Source organism: Sebastes umbrosus, chromosome 1, assembly GCF_015220745.1.
Source record: "Sebastes umbrosus isolate fSebUmb1 chromosome 1, fSebUmb1.pri, whole genome shotgun sequence".
Taxonomy (NCBI): Eukaryota; Metazoa; Chordata; class Actinopteri; order Perciformes; family Sebastidae; genus Sebastes; species Sebastes umbrosus.
Genome location: NC_051269.1, coordinates 9,081,901 through 9,101,421, shown reverse-complemented (window position 1 = coordinate 9,101,421; position 19,521 = coordinate 9,081,901). Strand labels below are relative to the sequence as shown.

Sequence of the window (19,521 nt, the reverse complement as noted above, 5' to 3'; positions counted from 1 at the left end):
ACTAAATTACACACAAATAATAATTAAACAGAAAGCAGGAAACACAGATCAAAAAACACAGACACACAGACGTGCACACTCTCTTTTTACAGAGACCATCACCACACACACACACACACACACACGCACACACACACACACGCACACACACACACACGCACGCACGCACACTGCTAGCCCCTTCACTGATGGACTGGGTTTGATTTGCATCATGGTACAGGTTTTACAACACAAGAAAAAACACAGACCAATGAGAACGATATTAATCAACTTATGTGAATCTTATAATTTTTGGTGGAGATCTCTTCTCAGAAATGCCAGCAAAGTTTTGACGCCAATTTTCTGATAGTGATTGCTTATTTTGTGTTTCAGTATATACAAGACTAAGACGAAGTATGTCGTGATTATGAAAAGGGTCTTTGATTGTTTTAACCAGAATCAAATTAATCATTACTTACAGGAAATGATCTTCACACAATTTCTTCTAATCAGTAACATGCTGTCGGCTTATTTAAAGGGACTGTATGTAACTTTTTACACGTATGAATCGTTTTCTATTGCAAATGAAGGTTTGACCACGTCGTAACCTAAAAAATGAGACCTTCCGCGACTTTCTGTGTTTCCTCTATCAGCTGTAGACTGCTTTTTATGTGAAGGACTTGGGCCGCTGTCCCAGTAGATGTGAGGTTATACGTGCTCGCATGTGCCTACTTTCTATAGCGCAGCTACAGGGATTAGATAACGATAGCGATAACGGTTGATTAGAAATGGAGTCCGCTAACGAAAACAAACAACCAGCCCCCCACCACAACTCAAGACTCCAACACAAACTCCACGGAAGCACAAAAAAAAAAAAAAAAAGTTATAGTTCGTGAAGCCTGTCTCGCAAAACAGGAACGTGACCAACGTCGGGCGTGTGTGTGTGTACGTGGAAAGTGAGTGGTGAAGCAGGAGAGAGTGAGCGGCGGCAAAACGAGCGAGCAGCGGAGCGGAAGAGAGTTAGTTTAGATTTGAGAATATCAAGTGAATGTACAATGGAAGTTGTAATTTGTACAGAAATAAATGCTGCAACTAGTCCACTAGCCTGCTGCTGAGTGGAGCGACGGGGGTTAACTCCGGAGCGAGTTACGTTACCGACTCCGGACCAGGCAGGAGACCAAAACTACGGTGTCTCCCCTGTTCCTTCTGACCACGGTCGGGAGGCTGAAGCAGGAAAATGTAACACTATAGGATCAACATCTGCCGGGCCTTCCATTCATGGAGGGACCTACGTTTGGTCAGCTAACTGTCAAGCATGTGAAATAAATATAAAGTGATATTGTGGTTTTAGCCGGCTAATGTTGCTAACGTTAATCAACATGATGCCTGTCAATCACATTCAGTCTCGTGTGTCGCCTCGCTGTGTTGACCGATGCTCGCTCGCATCTACATAGTGCGAGCACGAGCACGAGCAACAGGACTCTGACTGTTGTTGACTTAACAGCGACAAGTGTCACTGTTAACAAGCAATTATCGGATTCTTCCATAGAGCCTCTTTAAGATGCAAAACCAATTCAGCGGCGTAGAAACAGAAGCAGATGTGAGGCTCCCGTTGTGTATTGATTTGAGGAACCATTCATTCAACTAAATCTGTCCACATCACAGGAATGTCTTGGTTCAACATTTTGGATTAAAACACATTTTCACTGCGAGACACTCGGATGGATAGCTCGCGCCTTAACCTAGCGACCATTAGTGGAAACACAAGACATGTCATCTACTAACAAGCACAAGCAACTCTGACAGGAAGTGGATGAGCGATACAAGAAGTGCAGGTGATGAAGAGAAAGAAGAAATAAAGTGAGCTCAATGACTTGACTCTGTAAAAAGTAGCATTAGGTTTGGTCGGTCTAGAGGCTGGTGGATCAGGGTGTGACTTCTAACCCCCCTAGCTGTTGCACAACACACACATAACCACACATCTCTATTTAACATAATTTAGAGTGAAAAAATTATCAAAACGAGCAAATCACAAGATTTTTGTTCGACAATTAAAAAAAAAGAAAGAAAAAACTGTACACAAAACCGAGGGCATGAATAAGTTAATAAAATATAATCTACATTTCTCAAAATATATACTGAAAATATACCTGACCTTGGTCCCTGTTTAATGTACACAGCTGATTTAATACCTAACAAACAAGGCTTGGAAACATTGTCATTGTAGGAGGGATACAGAGCTCATTCCTAACAAGCTCAAGGCATGTCTCAACACAAACTTTACAGGTTAAATAAAAAGGTTATACTGGCAAAAACTCAATTTTCAAAAGTATTCTGCACACAGTATAGATAGATCATAGTAATAATGGCTTTCTTCTCCTTACTTCTACAATTTTTTTCTATAAATAATTTACAAATCATCAAATTAAAAATCTATTAAAGAGCTTTTCACGTCCAAATGAGCTGCCAGTAGATGTGCTTCATTTAGAAAACAAATCCCTCCAGCTATCACATCCGTGTACCAACTGTGCTCTCTGATTAAGATTCACAACGGCTCACGTTAATGTGAATGACAACACTCCTCAAATACTTTGTTCAAATAATGAAATAACTGATTCTACCAGTGGGACTACAAGTCTTTTTAAAGACCTGAATGTGAAAAGCAAAACTAAAATAAATAAAGCCGAGGCTATTGGAGCTTTTATATGCAGTTTTCTTTTTTCCACTGACAATTTGTTGGCATTTGTAATTTCTGACAGAAAGAGTGGTTGGTTTTCATTTGTGAATTTGCTCCGACTTTTTATTATCTAACACTAATGCAATTTGTGCCAGAATTAACTCGGCTTTGGCACACAAAGCACTGTGGTGTTGTTTTCTTCAGCGAGGTAGCATAAAGGCAGGGTGGGCGATCTTGAGAAACTATGCAAGAGTACACTAGATTTTTAAAAATGATCCAGCCCAAACAATGAGCCCAGTGTTGCCAACTCTTTTCCAATGAAAGCAGCTAGCAGCACTAGCTGCTAAATAGCTCCAAAAGTCCCGAAATCTAGAGAGAAAGTCGCCAAGTCGGCAACACTGACAACCCGTCGATTCAGGACTCCCTCCAAAGCCACTCCTCCAAAATTATCATTATGAACGTAAACAACAAACATGGCTATTGTTAGTACTCACAGCTGTCAAGCTAACAGCTTGTTGAGGACTCCGGCAATGAGTGTATGAGTGCGCGCAGGCAGGCAGGTAGGCCGCTCTATCATTACATTCAGGCCGAATGAAACGATTGGACGGGTTTATTACAGTTCTGCGACAGCCACAGATACCAGATTTGTTTTTTTTCTTTCTGTCAGAGCATTTGATTTATCAATTGCTGTCGGGATGCAATGTCAATTTCAACTAATATAACAAAGAAATCTTTCTAAAATCTTTTACCAACCCTGCCTTTAATTATTCTTTTTTTGTTTTTAGCTAAAAAAAAAATGTTTTTGCCAGATTTTATGGTGCCAAACGAGCTTTATGTGGAGGCTATAATGGGTCAAATTTAAAGTCTTATCAATATGTGTTTTCAAAGTGTTTTTTTAACTGTAGTCCTGGCAACAGTAATACATTAAGATCCTTGACAGCTATCAGTGATACTGAGAAACATACCGTGGGCCTGTTAGGAATAAGTAATAGATAAAAAGAAAACCTGCTATCAAATTTGAAGCCAAAGTCTGTCCTTAAGAAAAACAAAATCCTTCTTAAAAGAAGCAGAGAATAACATAAATACAGAGTTCAGCCCTCTTGTTGCTCTGAGGTAAAGACATCAGTTTACAGCCTTTTAGGGAACGAATATGAAGCATTAAAAATCATTATAATGGCCAAGGGTGGATTATCTGCGTACATCAGAGCAGTTAAAGTGGGCGAACACACAATAAGTAACAACTTTTTTTCTAAGGTTGCAGTAAATAATTCATCTCATGTCAAGAAACGTTTGTGCAGCTAAGAAAGCTCAATAACACACAAGCCAAAAAACAAATGAAAGGATACCAAACATAACTTCAACAGATCCACGTCAGATAAAAAAGGAAATAAAACCTTCATGTCATTTCTTTATGAAGAAAGATTTAACCACCGTGCGCACACTTTTCATACTCTGAAAAAAGTAGAAAAAGTAGGAATTGTATGGCAGTCCGTGACAAAAATATTGGTTACACGTTAAGCGACGTACTGTAACAAACAGAAGAAGTAGCCTTGAGGCAAAGTTATTCCCAAATACGGAGCATCTTCGGTGGGCGACCCGGCTTTGTCCTAAGAACGAGAGGCTTTTGCTAGAATGTTAGCAAATGTGTCACTTCCCTCCAAAGTCGAGTCCACTTTGACCGGCCTCGGCGTCCACCAGCGAAGAGGCGAAAGCAGACTGAACTATCTGAAAGCCAAAAGACTCAAGCAGGGACATGTTTTGTTGAGGGGAGAAGGGCGAGGTCAGGGAGGGGGCCAGCTCATTCAAGCCCGACCCTGAAACCCCCTGGACCTTCTGGGCTTTGTGAACTCTGTGCTGGTGCTTGTTGAGGTAGGACTTGGTGCGGAAGGCCTGGCCGCAGATGCCGCAGGTAAACTTCTTCTCAGGGTCCGTCTTGGCTTTGGATCCCTCCGGAGAGCCCAAGGCCTCCGCAGAGGCTCCGTTACAGGCTAAAGAGGGCACCTCGAGCTCCGGCCCGTCAGGTTTGTGTGGAGATTTGAACTCGTCGCCGTTGGACAATTCCCCAAACGAAGGGTCTGATTCTTCTGATTCCAGATGAGGACATTTCCCAGCGTTTTCCTGCCCGTCTGTGGTAAAACACAGCGTGGATAGGAAGGGAGAGAGTGAGACAGAGAGAGAAAAAAAATGGGAGGAAAGGGAGGCATGAATTAGGACAAATGGATTATATAACACGTTTTGTCAAATACAACTGTAATCCAGTAGTTGGCACCTGCAAAAACTTAAAAAATTAACTTGAGACCTTTAGTGAGAAGGCACCAACTAACAGTAGAACAAATTAATGTTACAGATCAATCACTTAAAGTGGCTACAGCATTAAACTGTACAATCATCTATCTCAGTCCATTTACCCAGTCTCCACTGATGGTTCACTGTGCTCATCCAAACCAGCAGGCAGCGCTAGCATCATGCCCCCACCCACCCTCCTGCTGGACTGTACTGACCTGCAGCAGGCCCATGGACGGGGAAGCCAGGCACCCCGCCAGAGCGACAATCCCAGAAATATGGAGCCCCACCTGCCTTCCCCATGAGCAGCTCAGGCTGCAGGCCCAAGGCTGGAGGGCCAGGCTGGGGAAGAACTGGGTGTCCATGACAGCGACCCTCTGCCTCAGACGAGGTGAGAAGCAGCTGGCGACTGGCGCACAGGTCTACACAACACCCGGCCAGGGAGAAAGGAAGGGGAAGGGGGCAGACACAACAGGCCGGCGGGAAACCATACGGACAGAATTACCTTCATTTCATCACTAGTGCTTGAAATGCTGTCTGTAAACAAAGGAAACTAGACAGTTTTGCTAGTTTGAATGAATCCATGTTGAGTGAGTCCCATCACTAAAGCTGTCTCTGTTTCCTTCCAGCAAATACCAAATCCCTGAATTAAGGGACTTGTGATGTAAATAATGAATTTAAACAGTTGATATTTGTGAAAAATAGGCTACATAGGAATCATCCATATGACAAACATCTACTTTTATCAGATAAAATTACATAAATTGTGTGTCGATTGAGTGCAGACCTTTCTCACAGTGGACATTTTGACTTGTTGAACACAGGTGTACTTAAAAACATAACGCAACGGACGTTTCCAGCAGCCTTCAAAGAATTTACAAGTAGTCACAGAGATGGTTACATCCTGTTAGATCTGATCTGTAGGCCACTTGTAGTTTTCAGACCACGTTCAGATTAATTTATATTTGTTTGTAAATATATGTGGAAATGGGCATGTATGTGGCATTGTATTATATCCTTTATTATCTTTATGTCCGCCTTGTAAAAAAACTTTGTATTGAGCACTCATTTTGATAAGTCTTATATAAATAACCTTCATTATTCAATGAATTCAATTATTCAATTATTAATATTATCATCAACCACACAAGATGTGTTTGTTAACAGATGAAACCTTCATTGCACAACATGAGACTAATATCCTACAATTTAGCGTTAAATATTACAATTACACAGAAAGTTTGGACTTTCTACAACACGTGTTTGTTAGTTGTCAAAACTAAGAGCCAATCAGCTCTCTGATCAGGCGACAGCCAGGCGGTTTCCCATAATGCACTGGGTTTTGCAGATAGTGAAGAGCAACTGCAGCGCCTGGCTCTAAAAGCTGCGGCCGCCTCGATCTCGTGAGGTTATCGTTGCCCGCGTGTGCATGACGTCAGAGCGAGTCGGGATCAAGTCGGACACGAATCTAACCGGCATGCATTGCGCATCAACCAGATTAACTGAAAACACCCGTGTGGGTGTAAATGGCCTTTAATGTTATTAGTTACACCTGTGTGTCCTGTTCTAGCGTGTCAGAATATCCCTGTGAGAAAAAGCCCATATTGTGTAAAACAAAGTATAATGTTCACACACACACACACAACTTGTTTGTCTCACAAACGACATGACATTAAATGAAGACTACAGTGAAAACTGCAGTAAATATAGTGACAGTACACACTTCTGGCCATGGCCACTTCTGAGGGTAAACCAGATTTTCAGTTTTGTATCTGATTGAGTTTTGTCACTCCGACTTAAATCATAAAAAGCAAACGATTGCCAAATCCTGTGAGTTCCCAGCTAGTGTTCACTCTAATTCTAGTACTCAAATATTCACAGTCTCTTTCCGTTTCAGTGGTTAGCTTTACTGGAACGTGTGGTTCAGAGCCGCCATGCTGAGCAGCACTTTGGTAACTGCTTAGATGATATCTGTCTGCCACATGACAGTCAGTCCAACTGTCGTCCACAGCGCTGAAGGAAAACACATTTCTACTACTGCAAAAAGAGGTCTGCTCATTTAGTGACAACCAGGAGAGAATTGGGGGAGAAAATCCCCCCAGAATGGTTTTCCACAATCAATTATATATGTCTACTAATCCTCTCACAACTTCAACAATGCTGTTCTTAAACTGAACCATCTCGGAAAGAAGCAGTAAAAAGACAAACTTGCATCACAGCATAACCCGAGCAAGCAAACAAAAACATTAATGTTACCCAAAGAAGGACACACAAGTGAAAAACAATCTTTTGATGCCAAATGCAGGTTGACTTGGTAAATCTGTGCATCATTGCGTTAGTGTGACTTGTTGTTCTTGTCAAAACCCTGCAAACACTATGGTAACCAACATTGATTATAACTTCCTGGATTCAAAGGAAACTGCTAACCCACTATGAGGCCTGTACTACGAAGAGAGTTCAACATACCCAGAGTATCTTCTCATTATCTGGCTTAACTAACCATAACAAACGAGATCCTGCTAAACGGTCCTACGACGCTGGTTATCAATTCGGTAAGTCGACGCAGGGATTCTCCATCTGGCTATGAGCGCGTTCACATGAACGGGGCGGTGTCTGTGACCAATCACAAGTTTACGGTCAGCAGAGCGGCATATTTTACAAAGGAAGAGCAACCTATAGATTATTAGATCTATTAGACAAATATGAAGAAGTTAAACACATAATCCAGACTAATAGTAACAGTTAAAGCTGCCAAATGCAGGAAGGACAGCTGGCAAAAGAAAAAAATGCCGATGTGTGAATGCTTAAATTAACAGACTTATTAATTTAACGGACTACTAAAAAGTCAGATATTTGTGTAGTTTGATATGTATATAGTGATATTGAAATAACTTTCAAAACAGAATGGATGAATAGATTACAGTAGCCTACATCATGCCCTCTGACAAAAATGTGGCATGTGTGACTATTTCAGCCTTCTTCAGCTGCGTCCCAAACTCCGGGGGTGTGAAACGGACTTGAGAGCAAGTAAAAAAATAAATATAAAAATATAATTCAAAGCGGTAAACACCCACAGCATACAGCCAGCTGTCTGCCCTGCATTTCTCAGTTTAAACTGTGATGTTTTCAGCCTGGATTATGACTTAAACTTCTTCCTATTTGTGTAATATTATCATACCATCTGCGCACTGAGCTCTGATTGGTCAGTAGGCGGTTGATCTCTTATCTGGAATATAACCTGCTCCGGAGCAGGTTAGGTGTTCAGCATAAATTACCATGGCGATTTACCTCGGTAAGAAGTGAACCACCTTCGTAGGACGGAAAACCCAGAGTTAACCCTGAGGTTACCTCGCTAACGCCAAATCCTGCTACGTAGTACAGGCCTCTGCTCAACTTGCTTTGCTAGGCCAGAAGGTCAATATAGTGGTAATGAATTCCTTCCTATTGATAAATGATAATCCCACTAGTTAACAAGAGGCTTTTACAGTTTCTTAAAATAACTCTAGCTTAAAAAAACAATAATGGCAAATATCTTTATGTGTTAATGCACCTGCAGCCACATGTCTACCATGATGCCCATGGTCACTCAGTGGCTAATGGTTTCACCCTATATCAGTTCTGGAAGCAGAAGCAGCTCTCGTTATAATCAATCATTTTGATAGACAACCTCAGTTTGGTAATTAGCCAAATAGCATATTTTTCAAATGCTCTACGCTCATGTATTTTTTTCTGATTATTCACATAACTGCAGAAAGTCAGTTACAAGTTCAATCAACAGATATAAATATTGTCTTCCATATTATTAATTGTGGTTGTGGCTCACAGTTCACTGTGCACTGTCTCTATGCTACTGGTTCTACAAAAGGTTTCAATGAATCCAGGGCAAATGGAGCACACATTAGGACACTCATGCAACACTGTGCATTGCTCAACAACTGCTGATGGACCAGCCAAGCAGAAACAGACACCATATGATGCCATGGCCATGCTGGACAGACACACACACACACACACACACACACAAATTAAAAAAGTGACTCAGCACTCCAAAATTGTACATGGTCATGTGTAAGAACTGTCAACTACGACGTCTAGACAACTTCTTTGTGTTCAATTACTGTTAGTGACGATTTGTCTGCATTATATTCTCAATTCCCGGCCTATCAAAGAGCTGTGTCTTCACTCTAAGTAACAATGTATTGATTTCCACTGTACTTTCACTTCTATATGCGAGTAAATGAGTTGCCTGCCTATTGACTTGCATGTATTCTATAGAGAGACGAAGTCCCGCCCCTTCCGGTGGACCACTATGGGACCATATTGCAGAAAAAATAGGAACGGTAGTCAACGGCGAGAGACAAATATTTTTTTGGTCCCGTTTGAATTGCACCATGAATCACACGTTTCTCAATTTAAAACATGATTTTGCATGTTAAGAAAGTTGCAGTTTGTTGTAAAACTGTTGAAGTATCAGACTGTTAATATACGTAATTAGAAAGACAACACACCCAAAAGTGGCATAGTGACGTCTCTCTCTCTGAAGCTATGATGCCTGTGTGTATCGTACTGTATTAGGATGTACTCACATGAACAACGGGTCTCGCTCGTTCTTTCGCTTCCCGGCTGATAAAAAGACCAGGAGTCGCTGGATAAAACACATCAGGTGAGATAACGTTTCATCTATGCGTGGAACATAGCTACGTTAGCTAGCTAGCTAGTGTTTTGTGACGTATACTGTGCGAGACGAGAGACGTAGTTCACTGAGCGGTTTCACACTAAACTAAATGATACTACAACAAACTGCGACTTTCTTGACTTGCAAAATTATCTTTTAAATTGACAAACATCATATGTGTGATTCATGGCGCAATTTAAACGGGATCAAAAAAATATGTATCTCTCGCCGTTGACTAACGTTCATATTCCCATAATCCAATGGGCTCATAGGTACAGCACAAAGGGTTTCCTGCAATACTACCCTTTGAAATAATGAGTCATGAAACTTCTGAGAACACACTAGTATGTCTAACACTCCTCCAGCTATTCATGTGGCAGTCTGTTGAGCGAAACTGACTAATCAGATAATACTTAACCTGAGAGTTTGAGAAAATACCTTCATAGAGGTATGGCTGTTTTCCTTCTCCCTAATTACCACAGGGAGGATCTGTACACACTGCTCCCTCTGAATCAAAGACATCTGACAGTAAGCTAGCAGAAAGACAACCAGCACATGAAATTGCACAAAATGTTTGATCGCAAAAGCTTGGCAGCGGAGGTTGATGTACGCTTGTGTTTTAAACATACACAAAAAGATGCAGCAGCAGCAGCATGTTTCTCCAAATAGCAGCAGAGCAAATGAAAGCCAGAAACATGAAAGTTTGGGAATGGGGCGGGCGGCCGCTTGCCTTCCACTGAGCACTGGCGTCCCATGTGGTAAGGGGTGCCGTTGTGCATCTGCAGCTCCCCCCTTGGCTCAGGGAAGGTGTGCATTGTGGCAGAGGGGGGCAGCGGAGAGCCGTGGTGTGTCTTTATATGCACCTTAAGGTAGGACGCAGTGGAGAAACCTGGGACCAGAAGAACAAAGAACAAGGCAGTTGTTTGACACACTCGAGGCCTTGACTATGACGGGGGGCGCCCTGGCTGTTCGATGTCGATGACCCAACAGAAACCACCATTGGTTTGACCAGAATAACTCTGGAACATCAATTATTCATTGGGGGGGAAGTTAAATTAGCATCACTATATTATAGGTAAGAGGATACAAATTCCCATCCCAAGCAAACAAAGAGTGATGCACATTGTAAAGAGATGTTCTTCAGAACTAATCACAATACTTTTATCCTTGTTTCACTCTTTGATTGTTAACTGATTCGTCTGCAGGTAAACAAGACGGCTCGCCAGCTATTTTACCTCAGGAAGGAGATTTCTACGAAAATACACCTCCACTGATCCATTTCTTTTTAACTCCGCTTTTCTCACCTGTCTTGAATTGAATTTATTTATTGCTCCTATGGATGGCTTTTTTTATCTTTTACACTTTAATCCTCTTTATCCATTATTTCAGTAGCAGCTTTGTACATTTCATGTTTCTTATGTTGTTCGTACTCGTATTTGTAAATGTAACATTGCCCTTATTGTCTTGTGTACAAAGCGCACTCATGCAATACAGACAGGGTCTGTTTTTTCCCTGCGTGCCACTGTGGCAGGTCACTGTATATTTCTACGAGCCGCACATTTTTTTTGTCTGCCACTTCTGAAATCTATGTAGATCGCTTTAAAATTGTAAACACTAGGACTCTGTATTGCTAAGAATCTGGAAATACGATACGTATCATGATACAAGGGTTACAATTCACTATATTGCGGTACTGTAAGTAAGGCGATATATTGCGTTTTGTAAAAGTCTAATTTTAGCATATGTTTGCAAATATAATAAAGTATTGACTGAATTAATCTTTGCATGTAAACTATTAATTAGAAATCAATACAGGGTTTTTGAGAACGATACAGTATCCTAAAACATAATATTGCGATACTTGATATTTTTGATATTTATATATAATAAACACTGAGTCAGTGGTAACAGACAGTAGAAATATGGATCATGTAACCTTAATCCCTGACTATTTCTAATTAAGGAATTGCTTTTTAAAAATAATATTTCTTAATATAAGGAAAAATATTTACCCCGTATTTGGCAGGCGGCGGGTGCTAATTTCATTCCCTGAATACAGGATACACAATTTTCATATAATTGGACCTCTCTGTATAAATAAAAGTTGAACTAATTGAAACAAGCGACCAGGGGTTTGAGGTGATGTGGCCACAGTCAACGGTAAATGGACACTAGTGTGTGCACGCTCTACGGGCACAAAAAGAGCAGAAGCCCGAGGAAACCTGAAAAAGGTTTTCAGCATGTAGCACCAAGACTGTGTGTACAAGATAGAGGCTAACTTTCACACATATTTGTCACATTCGGTATGTGCGTTTCACCTTGTCTACAGACCAAACGTCCTGAAAGAATTATGAATATATTTTGTACAACTCAATGCAACCTGTCCCTGAAAGACACAGTCACGATTTCTCAAAAATTGCATTTGAGTGCCACCATTAAATCGGTGAACACAAGACACTCAAATGGGACAGAACACACACCCTGAACAAGGCTTTGGGAAATCTCAGGGGTATTTATGCTTCCTCCTGTGTCCGGGCAAAAAATAAATACACAGTGGAGATGCCAACACAGAGGACCCCAGCAAAAAAAGAACCAGGAAACTGAGGTGTGGTTTTTCTATCCCTGTAGTGGCAAAATGTGTCTCTCTTTCGTGCTAGGATGTATTTTATGTCCTACGCTGACACATTGCACTGCTAGATCACGGTTCATAATTTAGATAAGCGGTATACTCAGATAGTGGAGCATTTTAGTTAGCCACACTCACAGTCTACCTTCAGAGTCGTTTTGAACCGGAATATAATTTTATATTACAAATAAACAAAAGTAATTCACAAAAGAAAAATGTATTAATTGTAATAGCATGAACACAACTCCAGACCGTCATTATTTCTCTAAGAACACACAGCAGAGCCAGCCAAAATACCAAAACCAGATTACGGCAAGTTCTTATCCTCCGAAAGTTAATGGTTTCAGTACCAACTGAATATTTGTCTGGACACGGGACAGAGGTGTTTCAGAGAAGCTTGTTGTAGCAGTGTGGTGCATGCTGAGGTATTTTAAAGAACTACCTTTGTTGCAGATGCCACAGTAGTTATGCGTCCCTTCACTGTGTTTCTTGAGGTGGTCCGTCATGTAGGCAGCTCGCAGAAACTTGCCACAAACCTTGCAGGGGATTTTGTCCTCATGGCATGCAAGGTGTGACCGGAGGCGATCTCTTGTAGCAAAAGACGCATTACAAATCTGCAATACAGAAGTCAACACGTTAATACCTTTCTCACATATCGTGGTTTAAAAGCATCACTAGCTGTGTGCTTTCATAATATATTAACTGTGATATTATAGATCCTGAATGTTACCTGGCACTTGTGGGGTCTCTCTGTTGTGTGAACCTGTTTGATATGTCCATTCAGGTGGTCTGGTCTGGAAAGAGAAAAGGAAAATAATTAGGGCTGTCAAAGTTAACGTGATTATAACACAAATTTGTTTTTAACGCCACTAATTTTTGTAATGCATTAACGCAATTGATCTTTCAGAGGTTGTAGCAGGCTCAGTTTTAAAGCTAGCGAGATGATTCTGGCATCGCGAAGGAGGTTAAATAACACTCCAAACTTGCGCTACATCTTGGCGAGGAAAAACTGGCATGGCTTTTATCAAAGACCTCAAGATATGTGAATGAAAATGGGTTCTATGGGTACCCACGAGTCTCCCCTTTACAGACATGCCCACTTTATGATAATCACATGCAGTTGGGGGCAAGTCATAGTCAAGTCAGCACACTGACACACTGACAGCTGTTGTTGCCTGTTGGGCTGCAGTTTGCCATGTTATGATTGGAGCATATTGTTTTATGCTAAATGTTGTACCTGTGAGGGTTTCTGGACAATATTTGTCATTGTTTTGTGTTGTTAACTGGTTTCCAATAATAAATATATTTGCATAAAGCAAGCATATTTGCCCACTCCCATGTTGAGAAGAGTGTTAAATACTTGACAAATCTCCCTTTAAGGTACATTTTGAACAGATAAAAAATGTGTGATTAATTTGCATTAACTATGGACAATCATGCGATTAATCGCGATTAAATATTTTAATCGATTGACAGCCCTAAAAGTAATATTTGTTGTCCATCTATGACTCATGACCACTCTCCTCTCTGTTGCAAACCTGGGGGGGGGACTCGACCAGTACAAATCTATTCACCACAAATTTATTTGGTTCTGTCAAAAACGTCCACCCTCTCCGTCATCACATTTTTGGATTTCTTTTTTTAGCATTTAGCATACTTGTGACTTTTTACATTTCCTATCTGCATGTATTTGAACCTCCAGAGCAGTAGGTGGTGAGAGTGAGTTTGCAGCAGCAGGGCCTGAGAGCACTGAGCCTGGTTGAAGCCATATGACTCAGATCACTGTCTGCCTGTCACTCTGTTAACGGTTCAGCAGTTTTTCTAACAGAAACCGAAAAGTTTGTGTGTCACACAACACCCAAGAGTGTATTGTGGTTTTCACAAAGTGGCCTTTTATTAAAATCCTCCCACACTTCAGGGTTTGAACTCTGTCCTCTCTCTCTCTCTCTGCTAATTGGTACCAACACAAAAGAATAGCTACTTTTAAAGCTGAACTATAATTTCCTTGTGTTTTTGGACCTCACACCAAAGATCCAGCAGGCTGCTGGTGATAAAGTAACTGAATGAGGAAAAAGTACAAAGCAATAACAGATTTTAACAGGTCAAAGATAAGCACAGTTCATAGTATATTTGTGTAGGTATATAGAGCCTATATTGAATACCATTTTCGAGCCTTTTAGTAAGAGATGTTGTGAATGAGGAAATAGAGTGATTTAATGACATTTGTGCTGTCTGTGCATCTCAAAAAGCAGCTTTCTGAACAGCAGGGCTGACATGAACATGAACTTTGTGCAAAGCTGGTGGTTTTACAGTTTAGTGGTTGTGACTTCCTGCAGTTCCTGGCCCTTCAGGTACCATATCTCAGAGTTACACTATACTCACAGTAAGAAACAGTGTCCCTGTACAGGACACATACTGTCCAGTGTGAATGAAGCTGCACTCACCTGGAGAAACCTTTCCCACAGCTTTGGCACACATAAGGTTTGCCCACTGAGCCGTCGTGGGAGCGCACATGGTAGGACATCCTGTCCTTGCGTTTGAACCGGAGCCCGCACACATGACACGCGTACGGCTTCTCCCCGGAGTGGGACAGCTTGTGTCGGTTCAGGTGGTACACGTCGCGGAACACTTTACCGCAAATGTCACAGCCCACATGCCGCCTGGTCCTCTCCCGTTTGCGACCGTTGTCCAGCGTCAGCCCTCCTCCTCCTCCTCCTCCGCTGTGTACACCCTGCAACCCGCCGTTCTCCACCACCAGACCGGACGGGGACATCAGAGACATGCCCATGCCCGCTGCTGACAGGCTGTCACCGGTGTTGTTGTTGTTGTTGTTGTTGTTGGTGTGAGCTCCGTGGTGAGCTCCGTGCTGCGCTTCGTGGTTCTTCAGCCGGGACGCCTCTGTGAACGCTTTCCCGCAGGTCCCGCACGGAAACAAGCCGTTGTCTTTCTGGTTAAAGAGGACACCCTCCACGACCCCTCCAGCTCCAGCTTTCTTCGGTCTCCCCCGGTTCCGTTTGGACCCCGGGGAGCCCGCGTCGTGCTGAAACGGGACTTCTGTTGATGGAGACACGGACAGTCCTTCTACGGGCTCCAACATGGGCATGGACGCCTCACCTCCGTCCTCCAGCAGCACCACATTAGTGTCTTCACCTCCACCCATCTGGGCATTGTTCACAAAGCTCTGCCCGTTCACCAGCATCCCGGTCCCGTTCACCAGGTCCTGCTGCTGCTGCTGCTGCACCGGGTAGCCCAGCTCCGTGGCCCCGGTGGTGGTCTGGAACAGGCTGGCGTCTCCTCCCCGTAGAGTCGGGACCAGGATCTGGACGTTAGACTGTTTAATCACCTCCTGACAGATCTCGATGACGGACCGCATCAGCAGGAACTTGGCCGCTGTCATCAACTCCGGGAAGCACTCGAGTCGCACCACGATCCTGGAGGTGTAGGCGAAGTCCAGCACGTCTTTAAAAACTTTGGGGCTGATGGTGTGCATCTCCAGCTCCCTGTTGTTGGCGTCTCCTCCGCCGCCTTCCTCCACCTCCTCCTCCGCCTGGCGGCCGAACACCGACTCGAAGTACTCGCTGCACGCCGCCAGCACGGCTTTGTGCGCGGGGAAGCTCTCCTCGCCGACGCGGAGGATCACATCGCAGAACCTGCCTCCATCTTTCCTCTGAGCGTTCAGGTTGTGTAGCATCTCCGCGCTGTGCTTGCTCACCTGGTAGGTGTACGAAGAAGTCCAAGACGGCTCCGCTACCTTCTCCATGCCGAATTCATCCAATAAAACACCGGCAATGAACACCGGCTGTTATATTAGCGACGACGGCCGGAGGAGAAGTGACGGTGACGGTTTGGAACGTTTATCGAGCCGTTGATAGCAGCTAGCTACGAGATTCTAAAGACCAACCGCCCCTCCCCGTCAGTTAGCTTCTACTGTTAGACGTTAGCAGCAGCAGCAGGGGAAAGATGGCAGACCCCCAGCTTCCTGTGAACTATGACCTCGGTTTCTTCACGGTGGGGGTCGCTCTGGTTGTGTGGAACGTGTTTTATCCAGGTGAGGGGTTGATAGTGAATGTTTTTAATATCATTCTGTCATTGTAAAGGCTGTCAGTTAGAGGAGTAGAGCCCAGCACCGCGGGGGTCTCTCACTGTCTTTATGTTCAACCGTTAACGACGCAGGTCTCTTCCTGTCTGGTGCGCCTGTAAAACCCCTCCCCCAACAACCAACCACTAATAGAGAGAATAAACCTTTACTCTCTGTACGAGCACTGTCTGTCTACTGATGGATTCATATCTCATCTGTACATTATTTTTATAATTCTTCTTTTTATTATTACATTTTTAATGAATTACTTTTTAATTTAGTCCATTTATTCATAGATTAATAAATACATTTGTAAACACATTTATGAATGGTAAATTATTTTTATATTCTCCTTTTTATTATTTAATTTTAATGAATTACTTTATAATTTAGTCCATTTATTCATAGATTAATAAATACATTTGTGAATTGAAAATTCTTTTTATAATTCTTCTTTTTATTATTTAATTTTTAATGAATTACTTTTTTAATTTAGTCCATTTATTCATAGATTAATAAATATATTTGTGAATGGAAAATTCTTTTTATAATTCTTCTTTTTATTATTTAATTTTTAATGAATTACTTTTTTGATTTAGTCCATTTATTCATAGATTAATAAATACATTTATGAATGGTAAATTCTTTTTAAAATTCTTCTTTTTATTATTTAATTTTTAATGAATTACTTTTTTGATTTAGTCCATTTATTCATAGATTAATAAATGCATTTGTAAACAAATTTATGAATGCCTATTTCTATTGTACAATTAGTTATTAATCAGCTTTATTACCATTTACGTGACTCTTGTGTTCCTCCATAGTCTGTAAGCATATAAAGCATTATTATACTGTACAAGTCACTGAAGGCTTCACTATAAGACGATAAGAAAGGTACCAGTGAAATTAAATGTAAACGAAATCAAACAAGTGGTCATGCTAGTGTTATTAAAATATCAACTAATATCTGCATAAATAATTTAATGATTTAAATTGATAATCAATTTGGAGATAATGGATAATGTAAATTATTTTTATAATTCTTCTTTTTATTATTTAATTTTTAATGAATTACTTTGTAATTTAGTCCATTTATTCATAGATTAATAAATACATTTGTAAACAAATTTATGAATGCTAAATCATTTTTATAATTCTTCTTTTTATTATTTAATTTTTTAATTTAGTCCATTTATTCATAGATTAACAAATACATTTGTAAACTAATTTTTGAATTGTAAATTCTTTTTATAATTCTTTTCATTATTTAATTTTTAATGAATTACTTTGTATTTTACTCCATTTATTCATAGATTAATAAATACATTTGTAAGCAAACCTTTCCTCTGTACCAGCACTGTCTGTCTACTGATAGATTAATATAAATTGATAATTAAATATAATATATATATTAATATAATTACAAATTTAAAAATATTTGTATAATTTAATTTTTAATGAATTACTTTGTAATTTAGTCCATTTATTCATAGATTAATAAATACATTTATGAATGGTTCTTTTTATAATTCTTCTTTTTATAATTTAATTTTTAATAAATTACCTTGTAATTTAGTCCATTTATTCATAGATTAATAAATACATTTGTAAACAAATTTATGAATGGTAAATTATTTTTATAATTCTTCTTTTTATTATTTAATGTTTAATGAATTACTTTATAATTTAGTCCATTTATTCATAGATTAATAAATACATTTGTGAATGGTAAATTCTATTTATAATTCTTCTTTTTATAATTTAATTTTTTATGAATTACTCTGTAATTTAGTCCATTTATTCATAGATTAATAAATACATTTGTAAACAAATTTATGAATGGTAAATTATTTTTATAATTCTTTTTATTATTTAATGTTTAATGAATTACTTTGTAATTTACTCCATTTATTCATAGATTAATAAATACATTTGTGAATGGTAAATTATTTTTATAATTCTTCTTTTTATTATTTAATTTTTAATGAATTACTTTATAATTTAGTCCATTTATTCATAGATTAATAAATACATTTGTGAATGGTAAATTCTTTTTATAATTCTTATTTTTATAATTTCATTTTTAATGAATTACTCTGTAATTTAGTCCACTTATTCATAGATTAATAAATACATTTGTAAACAAAATTATGAATGGTAAATTATTTTTATACCCTGAAGAAGGCTGTTTGTGCCGCTACGCGTGGATTGTTACCCAATCTTACATGTACCAGCATTGTTTTTAGCATTTCATCATGAAATAGCCAATTGAATAAAAGCTTTTTATATTTTTTGCCTGAAGAGTGCCTTGGACTCCCCCCTTTGTTATCTTTGTGTACCCCACCAAAGAGCACCTTCATCACACTGATTTGAACTTCTGAGCACTCTGGACTTTTTCCCTTTTTTGAAGATTCTTTTTATAATTCTTCTTTTTATTATTTAATGTTTTAATGAATTACTTTTTTAATTTAGTCCATTTATTCATAGATTAATAAATACATTTGTAAACAAATTTATGAATGGTAAATTATTTTTATAATTCTTTTTATTATTAAATTTTTACTCAATTACTTTTTTAATTTAGTCCATTTACTCATAGATTAATAAATACATTTGTAAACAAATTCATGAATGGTAAATTATTTTTTATAATTCTTTTTATTATTTAATTTTTTATGAATTACTTTGTAATTTAGTCCATTTATTCATAGATTAATAAATACATTTGTAAACAAATGTATTAATGCCTATTTCTATTGTACAATTAATTATTAATTGGCTTTATTACCATTTACGTGACTCTTGTGGTCCTCCACAGTCTGTAAGCATATAAAGCATTATTATACTGTACAAGCCACTGAAGGCTTCACTATAAAATAACCTATGCTATAAGAGGCAGCCCACAGCTTTTCTATAGGATATGGGATTCATGGATCACTTATATAGAATCTTCTTAACCTTTCTAGGGTATTTACTTAATTATTAATTATTATTTTCTACGGGCTGTTTTTTTTCTCTAAATTTATTTAATTAATTAATTAATTAATTAATTAATTTATTTAAGGTTTCTCTCTTACCACCATGAACTATACTGTACTTATTACCTTTAATTCAAACTAACAAATTAAATTATTTAAAAAAATATTTTTATGTTATTTTTTCTGTAACTTCACCTCTAGGGTTGGGAAGAAGGCTGGACCTGT

General features: G+C 39.4%; 1 protein-coding gene across 2 annotated transcripts; it reads right to left on the bottom strand.

Annotated features, from left to right (window-relative positions):
* Positions 1–3,319: 3,319 nt before the first annotated feature.
* On the bottom strand, positions 3,320–16,280 carry patz1 (POZ/BTB and AT hook containing zinc finger 1). 2 transcript variants are annotated; one of them, XM_037770780.1, is made up of 6 exons: positions 14,685–16,280; positions 12,971–13,034; positions 12,683–12,854; positions 10,345–10,503; positions 5,158–5,361; positions 3,320–4,782 (listed from the first exon to the last, which is right to left on the bottom strand). In XM_037770780.1, exons 1-6 carry the CDS (start codon positions 15,998–16,000, stop codon positions 4,304–4,306), a joined length of 2,394 nt encoding a protein of 797 aa, XP_037626708.1. In that variant the 5' UTR covers positions 16,001–16,280; the 3' UTR covers positions 3,320–4,303. The 2 variants fall into 2 exon arrangements, with proteins under 2 accessions (XP_037626708.1, XP_037626717.1); XM_037770789.1 differs by lacking the exons at positions 5,158–5,361; positions 10,345–10,503 and having other exon boundaries at positions 14,685–16,274.
* Positions 16,281–19,521: the final 3,241 nt, after the last annotated feature.